The sequence below is a fragment of the Dipteris shenzhenensis genome, chromosome 13 (genome assembly GCF_047967505.1).
Source record: "Dipteris shenzhenensis isolate YYH24624 ecotype China chromosome 13, Dip_SZ_1.0, whole genome shotgun sequence".
In the NCBI taxonomy this organism is placed as follows: domain Eukaryota; kingdom Viridiplantae; phylum Streptophyta; class Polypodiopsida; order Gleicheniales; family Dipteridaceae; genus Dipteris; species Dipteris shenzhenensis.
In genome coordinates this window covers 15,310,271-15,326,775 of record NC_141608.1, presented here as the reverse complement: position 1 = coordinate 15,326,775, position 16,505 = coordinate 15,310,271, and the positions used below count along the sequence as shown (strand labels likewise).

The following is a 16,505-nucleotide window of genomic DNA, read 5'->3' as shown; positions in this document are numbered from 1 at the left end:
GGGCTCAAGTAAAGCTCCAACGAAGGGTCTACAATATCATGTTTTGTAACTCATTTAAAAATAAATAGGCGCGTTTATTGATGTTATTACCATTGCTCGAGATGTTTTGTAACGCATTTAAAAATAAATAGGTCTCCTCACCAAGACCCGAAAGACAATAGGATGCATTGTTTTTTCCCATCAATTGCATTTTTTTCATCCCCTCCCAAAATGCTCTATGTTGAGAGTCTCACTAAAGATTTGTGGCCCTATGCCTTCTTAATGCGTACTTAAAATACGAATTGATGTTAATCCAAAAGTTGAAGCACCACGCACTTCTCAAGCTAACTTAAAATTTGAATTGCTTTAATAGGACTAAGAGTTTTCACAAAGATATTTAGCCTTTGTACCATATAACATCCAATTGGAAAACACATTGAGCTAGTAAGACAACATTTCAACTCGAAGTGTAAACTTTTAAGTTATGCATGGTTAAACACATTGAGCTAGTATTAAGCGTATGTGTCAAAGCTTAGGAGTGTACTCCTCTCTTTCCAACAATGACCCTCAATGCCACACCACAACACACCACCCCTACAATTTCTATGACACAATTTCATTGTATTTTTTAATCAATGCATTCGATGCAATTTCCCACTAGCTTTACTAAGTAAATAGCTTGTCTCTACCTCATGCATATTGGAGGGACCTATTGATTGGCCTGCTTCTTCCATTAGTTTTCTCATTTTTACTTTCCATCTACCTATACAAAAGGCCTTCGTGTCAAGAAATTATCCCATACGTGTAACTTGACCCATAACTTCACCAAGAAGAAAGGTTAAGAAGGCTTTCAAATGGAGGAATTCAATTGATTTGTTAGGTGAAAAGGTGGAGCAACCCAATTAACTTAAAGTCGAAGGGGTAGCTTTGAAATTTCAGGAGGGGGGAAATTCAACCCTAAGGTCTTTCCACTAGGCTACATGAATATACTTTTTTTTTAAACATAAAAAGAGATTCGTTCCGACATCAATCAAGCCTCAAAGAAGACCAAAATAGACCAAAGGAGTGGGTAAAGCCCAAACACCATTGAAAAGCAAAGCAAACAATTCAAGGAGACTAGTCAACACCACAAAGAGTGCTGGAGCAACAAGTCAAAGAAAATGCCTCTTATCGAGAGTGAAGCCAACCTTGATCCTTGAGTTACGTGCATGGTCACCATGTCAAGCTCATGGTTGTTAAACCAATGGACTGAACCATTGCTCTTCCCAAATACCATTTTATTCTTTGTTAACAATACGGAAAACAACACTTGGCCAATCGATCTGCCAGATTAAGGCAAATAACAACAGGGAACCACCTATATCTCCAACAAGGCAATGCTTAATGCAGGCTACCACCCAAAATCTAGAGAACGTGCTAGAATAATGACAAGGGGAAACCACCTATATCTTCAACAAGGCAATGCTTAATGCAGCCTACCACCCAAAATCTAGGGAACGTGCGAGAATATGCCAGCCATCGTTTCCCCAATGGCACAAGCATAGTAGCATATGACAGAAAGATCAAGAATGAGGTTGCCCAAAGACTAGCTCTGATTACCTCCCATCGACATTATCAGCACCCAATGGTGGTGTAGACCATAGCAAACACATATGCATGCACCTGCACAACTTCAGCATTCATTTATACAAAGGTCTTTGCACTGAATTTTTGTTGGCACTGTAAGAGGTTTAGGGAAGACTAACTCCATCAGTCCTAATGGAGAAGGCTAATCAAAAGGTAGAAAACAGCTGATATGGCAACAAATCACTACGAACAGAAAGAGAGAGAGCCTAAAATACAGTTACACTGACATACATCAAAGAAAGATAGCTGATACACATCAAAGGCTCAGAGTAAGAAAGGTTGAGCAAATTGCACAAGGCATTCAAGCACTTAACCAAGAGTACTGACAGCGACTAGAAAAGACCACACATTTAAAGATGCACTATTACTGAACACTCAATTAAACTCAAATGATCCTACCCTCAGTTCATTTATAATCAGCAAACTAGGCCTTGTGAAAAAAATTAAATGTCAGATTACAGCAGCGAAAAAAATCTTAGTGTCTGCAAAATTTCCACAATAAATTTTAGTTCTGAGACTGCCTTCCTAATCATCCATGTGCCTACAGACACCTGCATTTCAAACGATTTCTTCAGATACAACTTGAAGATTCAGGAGAATGAGAATCCTTTAGTATGTGTCAAAGAGCTCCTTAAAGAATGTGAGCACCAAAAGTGCATTCAGTTTCGTTACAGGTGTATGATGCCACATTATGTGAAAATTGCCAGATGTTGAATTTGAACCAAAGGGTGAACTGCAATCAGGATACTGCTCATGCTGGCATAAGTTGACGCTGACAGAAACTTAAAAGAAGCTTCCTGTTTCAATAACAAGAACATGCTGTTTTTGCCTCAATGGTTTTCTCAACAAATATGATTGGTGTGGCCTCATACCGCTTAACTTTATTCAGAAAAGAACTCAACAGTGATGTGAGGAAGTTGCCTCGCAGGTTTCTATCCTGATTAACCAGACTTCAAAACAGCAGGAGATGTGTTCTGCATGCTTAACTCCAGACTGTGATGCACATAAGATGGTAACAACTTAGGCTCACCACTCTGAATTGGTGCTTCGCGTTTCTTCATATTCCGTTTAATCATCGGGTCAACCTTAACACCCTCTGAATAACCACCTATTTTGCGGAACTTTGCTACGCGTTGTGCCAGCAGGGCTTCAGGCTGCAACTTAAGTAGCTCCTGTGGATTCCAACTCACTTTTATAAGATTGCATTGTTCTGCTGGTCTTGTGTTCCATAATCCATTTTCTTTGTGCAATTATGTTAGAAAACAATTGTCAAATTGGATGGACAGTACATTACAAAAAAGTTTGCTTACATGCATTTCTTTCATTACAGCCTCTTTGATACTGTTTGATGTGGTGATAGGATCTGAATGTGCACCACCAGGAGGCTCCTGCATAAGCCAAAAATTAAAGTGTCCTAGGCTTTATTGCAACCCGAAAGGAGATCCCCTAGTACTCAATTTCATTATGTAAATGTAGGATTGAAGAAGAATGATCTATACCCGTTTCATAATTGGGATAATCTAATGCCTTCTGATTAATGACGTAAAGGATGTTGAAGTTTCGTTTTTACTGCATTAGGATCTCAAGAAGATAAATCACATGCAGGATTCCATTGTTTCGTAAGCATAGGCTGAAATTCTTACCGGAATGACTGCATCAACTACATTTAGCTTTACAAGCTCGTGAGCTGTGATCCGCAATGCCTCTGTTGCCTGTATGCATGGAAGATGTGGACTAGTGAACAAAATCGGAGCACCAGAGAATCACGACTATCCTGTTAGTTTGATCTCTTACCTGTGGGGCCGCAGCAGCACTTTTCCATAGAATAGCCGCACAAGCTTCCGGACTACAGGAGATGAAATCGAGAATTAGAGTAGAGACAAAAGATCTTCAAGGATTTCAATCCTGGGTCATATACAGAGCTCTCTCTCTCTCTCTCTCTCTCTCTCTCTCTCTCTAATCTGGAATTCAAGAAAGATCTTGAGACAAACCTAGCAACATAGTATACTGCATTCTCCAGCATGAGCATCTTATCACAGCAGCCTATAGCAAGGGCTCCACCAGATCCACCCTCTCCGATTACTGTTGTGATGATGGGGACTTTCAGGCCAAACATCTCTCTGAGATTTTTAGCTATAGCTTCTCCCTGCAAAGAGCAAAAGTGCGACTTCTCAATTCAACCAAACACAGTCCCTGGAAGGGGAGCAGGAAGATGAGTTGCCCCTGCGCCAAAATATAAAAATTAGACAGATGTGTCCTACTTGTCCAAGCTCTTCAGCTTGGATTCCAGCGTAGGCTCCGGGAGTGTCAATGAAGGTAAGAATGGGAAGGCCATGATGCTCTGCATGTTCCATCATTCTCAAAGCCTTCCTGTACCTGGAAGAGGGTGAAAACAAACGTTAGGCAATCACAAAATGCCATTTCTTTCTTTTAGTAAGTCAAATTTCTTACAAGCACGAAGGGCCTTTTCACATACCCGTTGGGAGTTGGCATTGCAAAGTTTCTTTTGATGTTCTCTTTGGTGTTCCGCCCCTTTTGATGCCCAATCAGCATGAAGCTCATTCCATCTATCTTACCAATGCCCGTAATAAGAGCAGGATCGTCATATCCCGCTCGATCTCCATGAAGTTCCAGCCACTGAGAGTTTGAAACGCATGTAAATGGATATCTGCCATCGTGAAAGATAATTATAAAATCTCCTGAGGTTTTGTTTCAGACCTTGTCAGTGATGTTAAGAACGTGATCAAGACAGGTGGGCCTGTTTGGATGTCTTGCCACGCTCAACCTTTGAACCGGGGAGAGCTGACTGTACAAATCTTTGCGTACCTGAAATTATAATTTATGTTATCTCAGACATATGGCTCACCAGACTTTCGATTGCTCTTTATCTAGATGCTCATACCTCATTATACTTTTCCTGTAGCTCATTTAGTTGCCCGGAAAAATCCATGCCCGTGTTTGTTGCAAGTTCAGCAACCTGCACTTGAGGATATGGAAGCTCATGATGAGAGGCATGCAGACAATCAGTTTAGTTCGAATAAGATGATTGAAACCACAAGGACAACACAGGGTTATCATACAAATGGCCGATGTACCTCTCTAATTTTCTTTTCCAGATCAACTAAAGGACGCTCGAAAGGGAGAGTCACTAATTTAGGCTTGCTGCTCAAAGGTTTAAAGCGGGAAAGAAATGGCAGAGCCGATCCACCAAGTTCATCCAGCTTAATCTTCTGAGGCCACGGATACTCCACGTCCGGAGTCTTCCGTCCTTTTCGGAGCTTGGCGTGGGGAACTGTGGAAAGAGGCCGTGAAGAGCGAGCTTGTTTGGCAGGGGAGGACAACTCCAAGAAGAAGGAAGGCGAAGAGACGCCATTGTGGGAGCTATGCAAGGGGGTGAAACTGTCTAGATGTGCTGGTGCATTTCTGGGTCGGGATGCAAAACGTCCTGATGTAATTGTGCATTCTGGGGGGAGGATGGGGGCGAGATGGTGCGGGAAAGCTGCGGGAGCAGGAGGAGCCATGCGAGGGAGGGGGGTGGAGGGGAAGGAAGCAAAGGGGGGAGGGAGGAAGGCAGGAGGAGGAGGAGAAGAGGAGGAGATGGCGGGGGGAGCAAGGGCAAAGGCATAGGGGAGGAGGAGGGCGTGTCGGGGAAGACGATGCAAATGCAGGCCATGAGAAGCGTTCAAGAGCAAGAAGGGTGGGATCCCAGACAAAGCTCAGGTTTTGTTTGTTTGTTGTTAACACTCTCCCCTTCCTTTGCATGCCATGCACGTATTGCTAGTTCCTCTCAACTCCCATGCAAACTCCCCCCCCCCCCCCCCTCTCCCCTCCCCCCTACCACAAAAGACACTCGAGACTACTCTGCACATCCAAGACGGTGAGGGCACACAAGAGACGGAGAAAGAGAGAGCGAGACGCATAGGAGAGAGACGAGTGTGACCCATCAAGGAATCTCCAACGAGAGCCCTTCATTCAAGGAGCAAGAGACACACACACAGCGCGCGCGTGAGAGAGAGAGAGAGAGAGAGAGAGAGAGCAACCCAACAAGGAATCTCCACACAGTCCCCATCGCTCCGACACCATATATTGTGTCATGTACATGCATGCATGCGTGTGTGTGTGTGTGTGTGTGTGTGTGTGTGAGAGAGAGAGAGAGAGAGAGATGCACACAACACATTTGTCGTGTTGAAGTGATGCGAACTATGGGGATCTCTCTCTCTCTCTCTCTCTCTCTCTCTCTCTCTCTCTCCTTCTCTTCTGTTCCTAAAACAATAAGGACTTATGGAGATTCCTTAATGGGTCTCTCTTGTGTGTGTGTGTGTGTGTGTGTGTGTGTGTGTGTGTGTGTGTCTGTGTGTCTGTGTGTGTGTGAGAGAGAGAGAGAGAGCAAAAGGGGTAGGAGGGCAGGGGAGATTGGAATTCTCTCAATGATGGATACCCTTCTTAAGAGCCACTCACATGTCCAAGATCATTTGCTCCATGCAAAGAGTCTCACATGTCCAAGATCATTTGCCCCAAGCAAAGACTCTCAAGAAGGTGGAGGGAATAACAGTTGACCATGGAAAACTCATTTAATGTCACCATGCATTTTGATGTTCAAGTTCGATTATATATTCTCGAAAAACAAAAGGTTAGATGATCTATACCAAACCTCCATTGACGTTCTATTCTACCTATGAACCATGCAACAACAAAAAAAAACCACATACAAGTTTCTACCATGTGGAAACTTGGAGGAGCCCCCCACACTCTTGGACTATCATTACCTCTTAGATTACTAGTCTTGGACTCTTGGACATTTATGGACCCATGAACTACCACAAGCTCTCTTAAACTACCACCCTTGGACTCTTACACTACCATAGGCTCTTGGACTATCACCCTTGGCCTCTTAGACTACCAGAGGCCCTTAGACTCTCTTGGGCTAACATAAGCTCTTGGAATACCACCTTTGGACTCTTGGACTACCAAAAGCCCAACATACACACATGCACACACCACAAATATACACATGCATACACGTACATGACACACATATACACTGATGCACACAAAAACACACACATGTGCCCCCCCTACACACACATACACATGCACATGCACACACACACACCATACATACTCATGTACACATGTGCATGTACAAATAGGCACACATCACTCATACTCATGCACACATAAGAAGTGTGTGGAAACACACACATTGTTACACATGCAAGTAACGCATAGCCACATATGTAGCCATGCACACATGCACATGCATGCGCACACACACACACACGTGCATATGCACACATGGACATACACACATACACATGTGTTATTGGTCCGACCACTGACTCTAGTAAGTCCGTCTTGGTAACATTGCGTTGTCTGACCCTACCCCTTATCTACGACTACCGACTATGAGTTTTGACCATGGGTTCCGTTGAGTTTTGACAATTTTGGTAATTTTTTTGTGTTCTGACAATTTCATTCTGTCACCTCAAATCTGAGATCCAGTGAGTATGGACAGTAATGGTTTCTTCTATTCATCGAGGGAACAATGTGCGGTCAATGTTCAAGTTTTCCCTTCTCTCTCAAAATTTTAATCATGCACATGTATTCTTTTCATGATGTGCGGTAATGCACAAGCTTTTCTTTTTTTATGTGCAGACCATGCACATACCCTTTCTTCTTCATTTTGTGTGAGGATGCACAAGTTCTCCCCTTATGTGCAACGATGCATAGAACTTCCTTCTATCAATTGATGTATGGCCGATGCACATGGTGGTTTTATCTTAATATTGTATAGTTAGTCTGTCACTCTATAAATTTCTCCATCATTGGCCATCCATCTATCCATAGGTTCTTCTTCTTTTGATGACGAGCGGTCAACTCTCAAATTTCTCTTCCTCTTGGTTGTGTGTTAGATGCACAAGTTTTCCCAATTGTGTGGTGGATGCATGGGTTTTCTCGATTGTGCGGTAGATGTATAGATGTTTTCCAGGTTGTGTGGTGATGCATCGGTGTTCCTGGTTGCACAAGGATTGGTAGAAATCCTTGCAAGATACATACCACTTGTAAACCCAAGGTCAACATGATAGGTCTATAGCTACCTCTAAATCTAAGAAATGAATGGAGCTGGTTGTAACCCCATGGTTAATGTGTTGGCATGGAGATGCCTGTAAAACCTAGAAAATAAATAAAGTACACACACACACACACACTTTTTCACTTGATCATCTTTTCACACACACACACACACAAACCCCCCCCTAAAATTGTCTTCATACACTATTCATACTTTACAGATGCACACATTGGTCCCCACACCCCGCCCTCACTCCCCACTTATGAATTACACTAAATGAACCCCCCACCTATAAGATTCTTTTTAATACAATTAATTTTTTTAATAAAAAATTTTAGACTATTTTTAATTTATTTAACCCTACTCTTCATCTTTCTTTTAGAATATATAATTTATTTAAAATTTCCCCCCTCCCTACCTCCTTGATTTTATTTAACTATTTTATGATTTATTATTAACCATACCCCCACACACACTCTTACTCAAAATTTGGTCCCTTAAGTATATTGCCCCCCTTCTTAGAACACAATCTTTTGAGTGGATAACGTCCACTGCCCCCTTAACCTCACTTTTCTCCTTTAATACCCCCTAAACCCTAATGTCCCTTTACAAAACTCCCCTAGACCTTCCCCTACCCTAGCCTTGTAACCCCTCTTCTTAATTATGCCACCTAAAAATTTGATCAGGAACGTATATATTACCCTTATTACCACCACCCCACGTTCCCTAGTGCATTGCACCGCCATTTCTTACCTAACTGCCAACTCTTTTCCTTTACATAGCTGACCTCCAGCTATAGTCTTATTGCCTCTTTCTCCCACTTGTTTCCATCTGCTCCCTTTCCCTTAGCCTCACACCTTTGGGGCTCCTTGCAGAGTACTCTCTCTTTCTCTACTATGGAGTACCTCTTGGCTTGCTTACAACTTTTCCTTCACATATGATCGAAAAGGCACATACTTCACCGCGACTGCTTCCTCTACATACTGAAGTACACTACGTGTTTTGTTGCCTCTTGCCTACACTTTTCGTGGTTCTATCCTCATTGCGTGTCGCCTTTGATGGCCACTACTCATTGGCCTCAGTTTGCGAGTGCTCCCAACCGCCCCTCCTTTATTTCTATTTGTTCTTGATGGCTCGGATTTTTTTATTTGCTCCCCATTTTTCTCCCCTTTCTTGCTCTTGTAGCTCCTGGAAGATGCATTAAGTTGCCTGATACCTTCACTTTCTTTGTTGTGCAATGACTTGTTTGCATGGTCAGACGTGCTCTCTGGTTTTGCCGTCTCCCCCCTTATTGCATGACTTTTTGTCATGATTCTCTTGATGCTTCGGTTGGCCATCGTGTTGCGATACTCAGCTTCCTCCAACCATGTTCTACTTTTGTTAATAGATTTGACGCATACTCTTCTTAGTTCTATAGTTCTTGGCGAGTCATAATTCAATGCCTTTGTCTTGGTGGTTACCTCGTTGCATTTATCTCCTTTCTTGCAACCGCATCGTCTTATTGTGCGTCCACTTCTGCCAAGTTCTTTATGATGGATAGTTTTCCTCCAAAGAAGCTTGCAGCTCTAATTTTGACCAACTGATATCTATAGATACACTGCTACTTACTCTGGTTCCTTACTCCCTTTGTTGTTCTGCTTCTGCCCTTGTCGCTACTTGCGGTGGCCTTTTTTGCTAACTAATATATATATATATATTAGCTTTATTACTTGTTTCTTATGAACTCTTTTTACAAGGTTAGTGTAATAGCTTTGGTCATATTTTAATGGGTTCTTTACAACGTAGTTGTCTTAGTGACATTTATGTACCCTTTTCCTTAATTTTCTTTCTTGTTATCTAGCTTTTTATTTCTATATATATTTGTAAATAAGGTTTTTTTTTGTTCATACCCCCTAGCACACTCAATTTAATATGTCTAACTTATAACCTTATTGTTGTATACAGTTCATTTAGTTGCTCTATCTTGGTAGTCATTTGCTTATATGGTCTTTTTCATTTACTTAATGCATTATTCATTTTAATCAAACCTTTAGTGCATGATCTCTCTCTCTCTCTCTCATTCCTTTTAAACCTTTACTTAGCTACTTAAGTTTGTGTGTATTCTAATTTTTATTAAACTCTTTAACTATTTTGCTCCTTGCAATTACTTTATCTAACTTTTCATGTCTACTCTCCTACATCCTTCTTGGTTGTATTCTATATAACTTATAAATAATTAATATACTTGAGTGAAAATTTAAGGAAGACTTATCTACTAGGTATAGTCAATTTTTCTATCATTTATTCCATACCTCAGTGTTAGAATGAGTATTATTCAAATTGCTTCAAGTAGTAGTTTGATGCCCTTTTTAAAGCTTTCTTTTCTTTTGTTGGTCTAACTTACTTCAAAACCCTTTCTCCCCCCTTTTTTCCACCCTAAAGATCCATGATATAACGGGAAGCATGCTTATTATGCCTTTTAACTAAGTGCCAAAAAAAATGTATAATTATTCAATTGATGTAAATTCTTTTTGGATCAGTGTGGAATACCCCCCATTCTTCTTTTTCTATACTTGTTCCCTTCATTTGATTGTGGTTAATCTTTCAAGGATGAGGATTACCCTCCTTATAAAGTGTTGATAATTTAATTTGATCCTAAATTTAAGGGTGTGGACTACCCCAATAATATTTTTTGTGGTGGTTCCCATGCCTAGTTTCCATATGGCTCTTTTATCCCTATTAATTATGGTAAATTTTCCTTTAGTTGTAGGAGGTTATTCATTTATTTACTAGAATTTGAAAGGTCTATCAATTATGGATATGGAATACCCATCATGTGACATGTGATGCTACTTTTTCACTATGCTCTTATGGTATGTTCAAAAATTTACTTGTGAATCTAGACGATTGTCTACGTTCCTTGGTAAAGCAATAACATGCCAGGGGATACAGGCATTACCTGTCTACCCATTTGAAATGATGATATACTAATACCTCATTTTTCTTGGATGGTGGCAGGTAAGTGGGACCCTGACCTTGGAGCCTGGACTACTTGACAGATTCAACACTTATGTAGCAATTTTTACTCTATGTACACCCATATATTAATACAATGTTTTATCCACCCTTATTTGAGCTTCGTCTGCCGCGTGTTGTTAAAAGGTTTTATTTTTTAAACACACACACACACACACACACATATATAAACAAGCATAAGGAAAAAACAAAAGAAGTATTTGGAGCTGCCTATAAATCCGTGGATGCTTCTTTCAGATGTGTGGTGATGCACATCTTTTTCTCTCTTCCATTGGTCTAGAGTTGCTAGTAAATCCTATCGACGATATGGAGCTGCTTGTAAATCCAAGGATGTCTAGTGCTGCATGGATTTCTTTGATGTAATGCATATTGGACTCGGGAAGGGACTCTAGTTCTCTGTGTTAGTGTGCTTGATTATGTTGGCAATCATCATTGTTACACAGATGAGGCATAGACTTGCTGATTTCATTCTTGGTGGATCAAAGTATGTTCCTATGATGGGAGCATGTATGTTTTAAAGACCCTCCTTGTGCCTTTAATGCATTGGGATGATGGCGGTCCCTCCTTGTGCCTTCGATGAATTAGGAGGATGGACCAGTGAAGGCCTTTCTTGTGGTTTCGATGCATTACAACTATTGTCTCTGTGCCAACATGGACTTAGGTAGTACAGAATGTGTGTGTAGAGTAGCAGCAAAGCTCCGCTTGTACTTGCATAAGGCCAGGAATAATCCCTCTTAGAAATCCAACTTTCATGTTCTACGTGCAAGTTCTACATACGATTCCTACATGCAACATGCAAGTTCTACATGCAACATGCATGTTCTACATACAACTCCTACATGTCGTACATGCAACTCCTACATGCAAGTTATACATGTGAGTTCTACATGCAACTCCTACATGCAAGTTCTACATTCTACATGCAACTCCTACATGCAACATGCAACTCCTACATGCAACTTGCAACTTCTACATGCAACTTCTATATGTAAGTTCTACATGCAGAGAGAGAATGCCTTACAATTCCTACTTGTAGAGAGAGAAGCTCTCCAACTTGTATAAATACCCCATAATGGAATGAAGCCCACACTCTTTGGGGCATTGTGTTGAGTTCTACTTTGGTATTCTAAGCAATTGTCTCAAGTGTCCATGCTTCCTTGCACTCCACGTCCAAAAGCATGTCCTAACCTTGCAACTCCTCCTCCCATCTCCTCTAGCCTTGCAACCCATCCTCTCCCTCTCCTCCTCCCTCCTCCTTCTCCCTCCTCCTCCTCCTCCTCCTCCCTCCTCTCTCTTCTTTCCCCCATGCTCTTACATCTTCTTCCTCTCCCACTCCTATGCTCCCCCTAAACCCTTAGTTCCTCAACCTTTAACCTCCATTATCTACGAGGGAGACGAGTTCTCCACCATGTACTCTACCCAGAACCTTGGACCCTGCTTCTAACCCTAGAACCTCTTCTAAACTCTGGAGCCTCTTCAAAACTCTGGAACCTCCTTCTAAACTCTGGAACCTCTCTCTAAACCTTGGAATCTCCTTCTAAACCTTGGAACCTCCTTCTAAACCCTGAACTTCCCTCTAATTCTTAAACTCCTCCTAAACCCCTCAACCCCCAATGAAGGCGAAAGCCGTCATCACCTCAACCATGATGATACACGTTCCTTTTACACATGTATGCACTATGTTTTCTTACCACACTTAAGCCTACGTCTCTCACCTAAATATGACTCGAGGTCCTAAGCTACACGTATACTACAAACGACAACCCCGATATATCTGTAGGTGACAAAAAGCCTCGGAACCCTGCATACTGAGAATACCCTTCTCTTCCTGCGGAAGCCGTGGGAAAGAGCCAACATTTGACGCCGTTGCTGGGGAGACTAGCGTCTCAAGTAACAAGTAAACATACGCATGTATGTGTAAAAAACAAACTACTTCGAACTTTCACAAACATAACACTCAAGGGCAAGGAGAGTAAAATTTCTTCCAACTCTAGCCAAACATATCAACCCCAAGCATCAACCTTGGGTTACTACCTTAAGAAATTTTCTTTATTTCTTAAAAAGAAGCCACTTGATAAACAATTAGGTTAGGTAGTTGACACGAATGCGTAGAGCTTGCAATTTTGATCATTTCACCTTTTTGCAGAAGAGAAAACTGAGCTAGCCATGAAAAGTTGTGACTCGGGAAGAGTTTAGGGTTTAACCCTAAACCTACACCCATTTCCTATAAAAACCCACCCCACCCCATCATTCTTTATCTTTCACATCTTGCCTCCATCCTCTTCCTCATTCCAAGCCCTATGCAAGACACTCCTCCCTCTCCATCGACCACCACCCTACTCCCATCCTCACACGGTGAGTTACTTTGAGCCCATCTCACAGTGATAACCTAGCCATCCACCCACCGTCCATTTGTCCTCAACAATCCTATCACATCGAGAAAGATTTGGAGAGCATTCAGGTGACCATCTCTTCCTCCCTTTGGATTTTCGTCAAAGTTTTCCGTCCGTCGAGTTTTTTTCTTTTTTTCTTTTTCCCCCCTCCCCCTCCACCACCATCCCCTCCATCCCCCCCCCCCTCCTCCATCTCCCCCCCCCTCTCTCCACCACCCCCTCTCCACCCTCCACCCCCCCTCCACCACCACCCCCTCCCCCCCCCCCCCCCTCCATCTCCCCCTCCCCCTCCACCCTCCACTCCCCCTCCCGCTCCACCCCCCCCTCCATCCCCTCCACCTCCACCCTCCCCTCCACCACCACCCCCTTCTTCCCCCCCCCCCCCTTTACTCCCACCACTCCATCCCCTCCACCCCCCCTCCTCCTCCATCATGGTCCTTTATGTGGACGACCTTGTCATAATAGGGAACCATGAAGAAAAGATCTCGCAGACAAAGCAGTTGCTAGGAAGAGAGTTTGAAATGACAAACCTCGGACTGATGCATTTCTATTTGGGGATTGAAGTTTGGCAAGAGCCAAAATAGATCTTCATTTCAGCTAAAGTATGCTGGAGAGATACTGAAGGCATTTGGCATGGCTGAGTGCAAGGCACTCCTATAGAGGTTGACGTGAAGCTCTCAAACGAGGATTCATCACCACTGGTGGACGAAGCGAAGTACAAAAGGCTTGTGGGTAGTTTGATTTACTTGTGCAACACACGACCGCTGCATCCCTGCCCTCCAATGGTTCTCCTAGGGCTTATTGGAAAACCTGCTTAGTACACCAGTCGCAAAACTGAGAGGGGAGCGGATTCAGCTGACTCTCACGATTGATCCACTTTATTGACCAAGTCTGCATTGGGCTCTATCTGTGCTTGAGATGCCCTGACACACGGATACTCTACTACGGCAAATTAGAGAGTAGCAAGAGGCCACCAGACCAAATGATGCAGTGCACAACTCCGCGTCACTGATTTTTACACGTTTGAGTCTCCATCCCTCCACCTCTACCACCCCCTCCATTCCCTCCACCTCCACCTTCCCACCCCCCCCTCTCTCTCTCTCTCTCTCTTCTCTCTCTTTTCCCACCCTCTCTCTCTTTTCTCTCTTTCTCTCTCTAACCCCATCTCTCTCTCTCTCTCTTTTCTCTCGTTCTCTCTCTAACTCCCCTCTCTCTTTCTCTCACTTTCTCTCTCTTCTTCCCCCCCCCCTCTCTCTCTCTCTCTCTCTCTCTCAACTTGAAATTTTGGAAAGGTTGTAGTGTACAGGGGAGTTTTATACGAGGACTTTCTACTTGATGAATCAAGTTACTATAAGCACCCATTATTCTTCATTGATGAGGTTTATTCCAAGGATATTCACCAATTCAACAATAGAATACTATATACCACCATTAGTAGAGTTGTGATCTAGAGTTGTGATCTGTAATATCGTCATTTTTGTTAATAAAGAAAACAAGGAAGAGATGCATTATGATAGCACTTAGGAAAATTTTTATGCATGTGATTTCAAGATCTACAATGGTGTATATGCAATAAAGATAAGCAAGAGAGAATGTGGGTTAAAGATTCAATGCCTTGAATCATTCATGTTATGCATGTTGAGTCCATATCTTGACCACTCATTGTAGGATAACATAAAGGGGACTTCCAAGAGTTTGTGTCTCATGCTAGAAGAGCAAGAAATCCATAGGTCCTCTCATCATCTAAAGAACTCCAAAATCTATGAATGTCTAGAAAAAAGTGGAAGTCTTTTGATTATATGTTGGAATACTTGCAACCGCATAATTGGGAGGTTGCCTTATTGTGGATGGGATATCTTTTCGAAGATCTTCTTAGAAAAAGATATTCCACCAATATTATTGAAAGAAAGGTTACATGGTACACTTTCACTTGCAAGATGATCTTGAAGACAAAGAAACAATTGGTTGTTTATTTTACAACCATGATATAGCAGCTTGACCAAGGAAAAATGCATATCCCTATGTCGATCTCCTGGTCTCATGATCTTTTACATATTTCACTATCATAGTATCCATGCAACCTTGGATGACTTTCTCGTATTCTGTTCCAAACTGTCTTGTACCTCTAATGTATCTCAAAACTCTTTTGGCTGCATTCCAATGAGATTGTTTTGGATTTGCCATAAAATGTGCTAGTGAACTTATTGCATAACAAATATCTGGCCGTGTGATAGTTAGATATATAAGAGATCCAATGAGCTACCTGTAGTACATATCATTGACTGTAGGCTATTCTAAATATTTAGTAAGTTTCAAACTCTGCTCCATGGGAGTGGCTGCAATCTTGCAATCTCCCAAATGAAACTTCTTTAGGGAGACTATTAACATATTTGAGCTGACTCATAAAGGTGTTGTCTGAATCTCACCACATACCAAGGTGTGGTGTGAGGGTTAACACATGTCAACCCCTATTTGCCATGTGGCAGACCTTATCTACCACATAACCTAGGGTTACCTAACCTTGGGTAGACCTAACTGCACCTAATGCCATTGTCAGCATTGGTCAAACATCTACCACATCATCATTGACCAGGGACCAACCACATCACCATGCCATGTCAATTGCCATGGTGGCATGCCATGTCATCATATAGGTCAGCTACCACATCAGCAACTTTATCCAGTCATCAGTGCCCAATTAGCATTGCCATATCATCATTGCCATGTGGCATTTCCCCTTTGTAGGCACACACAGTGCTCCACAGGGACTTCATGTGACACTCACTACCATCTCAGCACAAGGCTCCACAGGCACAGTCCCTACTAGGCATAGTCACTGCATGTGACCCCTTGACTGTCACATCATCATTGAGCACATTTGCACTCCTTTTGCCCCTCCACCTAGATCAAGTCGTATCTCTTGATCTAGGAAGAATTTGAGGGTGCTCCAAAAAGAAAAATCGCTCAATTTTTTGTGCTCTACATGCTCGTCACATCATATGAATATTTCAGTGCAAGTATTACTCACTTTTAAGCCTCGTCGACAAATTCGCTTCCTACATGCAGATTCGCCTCTACATCGACGCATCTGACCCAACACATAAAAAGAACCAAAGAAAAGAAATTATTTGCTATTCTTTCATCGATTGACAGTTGGTATAGATCTAGATCAGAGTAGACTAGATTGCCATAGAGGGGACGCTTTGAATCTCCCCAAGTTGCCAATCTAAGCCATGCCCAAAATTCCCGATTAGTTCCTACTCAGAGTCAAACCATACACTCACATACGGTTTCACATCATCACATTACCTGAAACCTGACATTTATCAGCTCAGTGAGCAGACTTCAGAGTGTTCAAAGGCATTGTCGATTGTTCAGTGGGCAGATAACACATGATTTGATTTCACACACACATCCCA

General features: G+C 42.3%; 1 protein-coding gene across 1 annotated transcript; it reads right to left on the bottom strand.

Annotated features, from left to right (window-relative positions):
• Positions 1-2,050: 2,050 nt before the first annotated feature.
• On the bottom strand, positions 2,051-5,386 carry LOC147895079 (uncharacterized). The gene is made up of 10 exons (XM_087383339.1): positions 4,701-5,386; positions 4,508-4,582; positions 4,324-4,431; positions 4,082-4,242; positions 3,867-3,981; positions 3,597-3,751; positions 3,400-3,451; positions 3,249-3,317; positions 2,916-2,993; positions 2,051-2,777 (listed from the first exon to the last, which is right to left on the bottom strand). Exons 1-10 carry the CDS (start codon positions 5,124-5,126, stop codon positions 2,547-2,549), a joined length of 1,470 nt encoding a protein of 489 aa, XP_087239465.1. The 5' UTR covers positions 5,127-5,386; the 3' UTR covers positions 2,051-2,546.
• Positions 5,387-16,505: the final 11,119 nt, after the last annotated feature.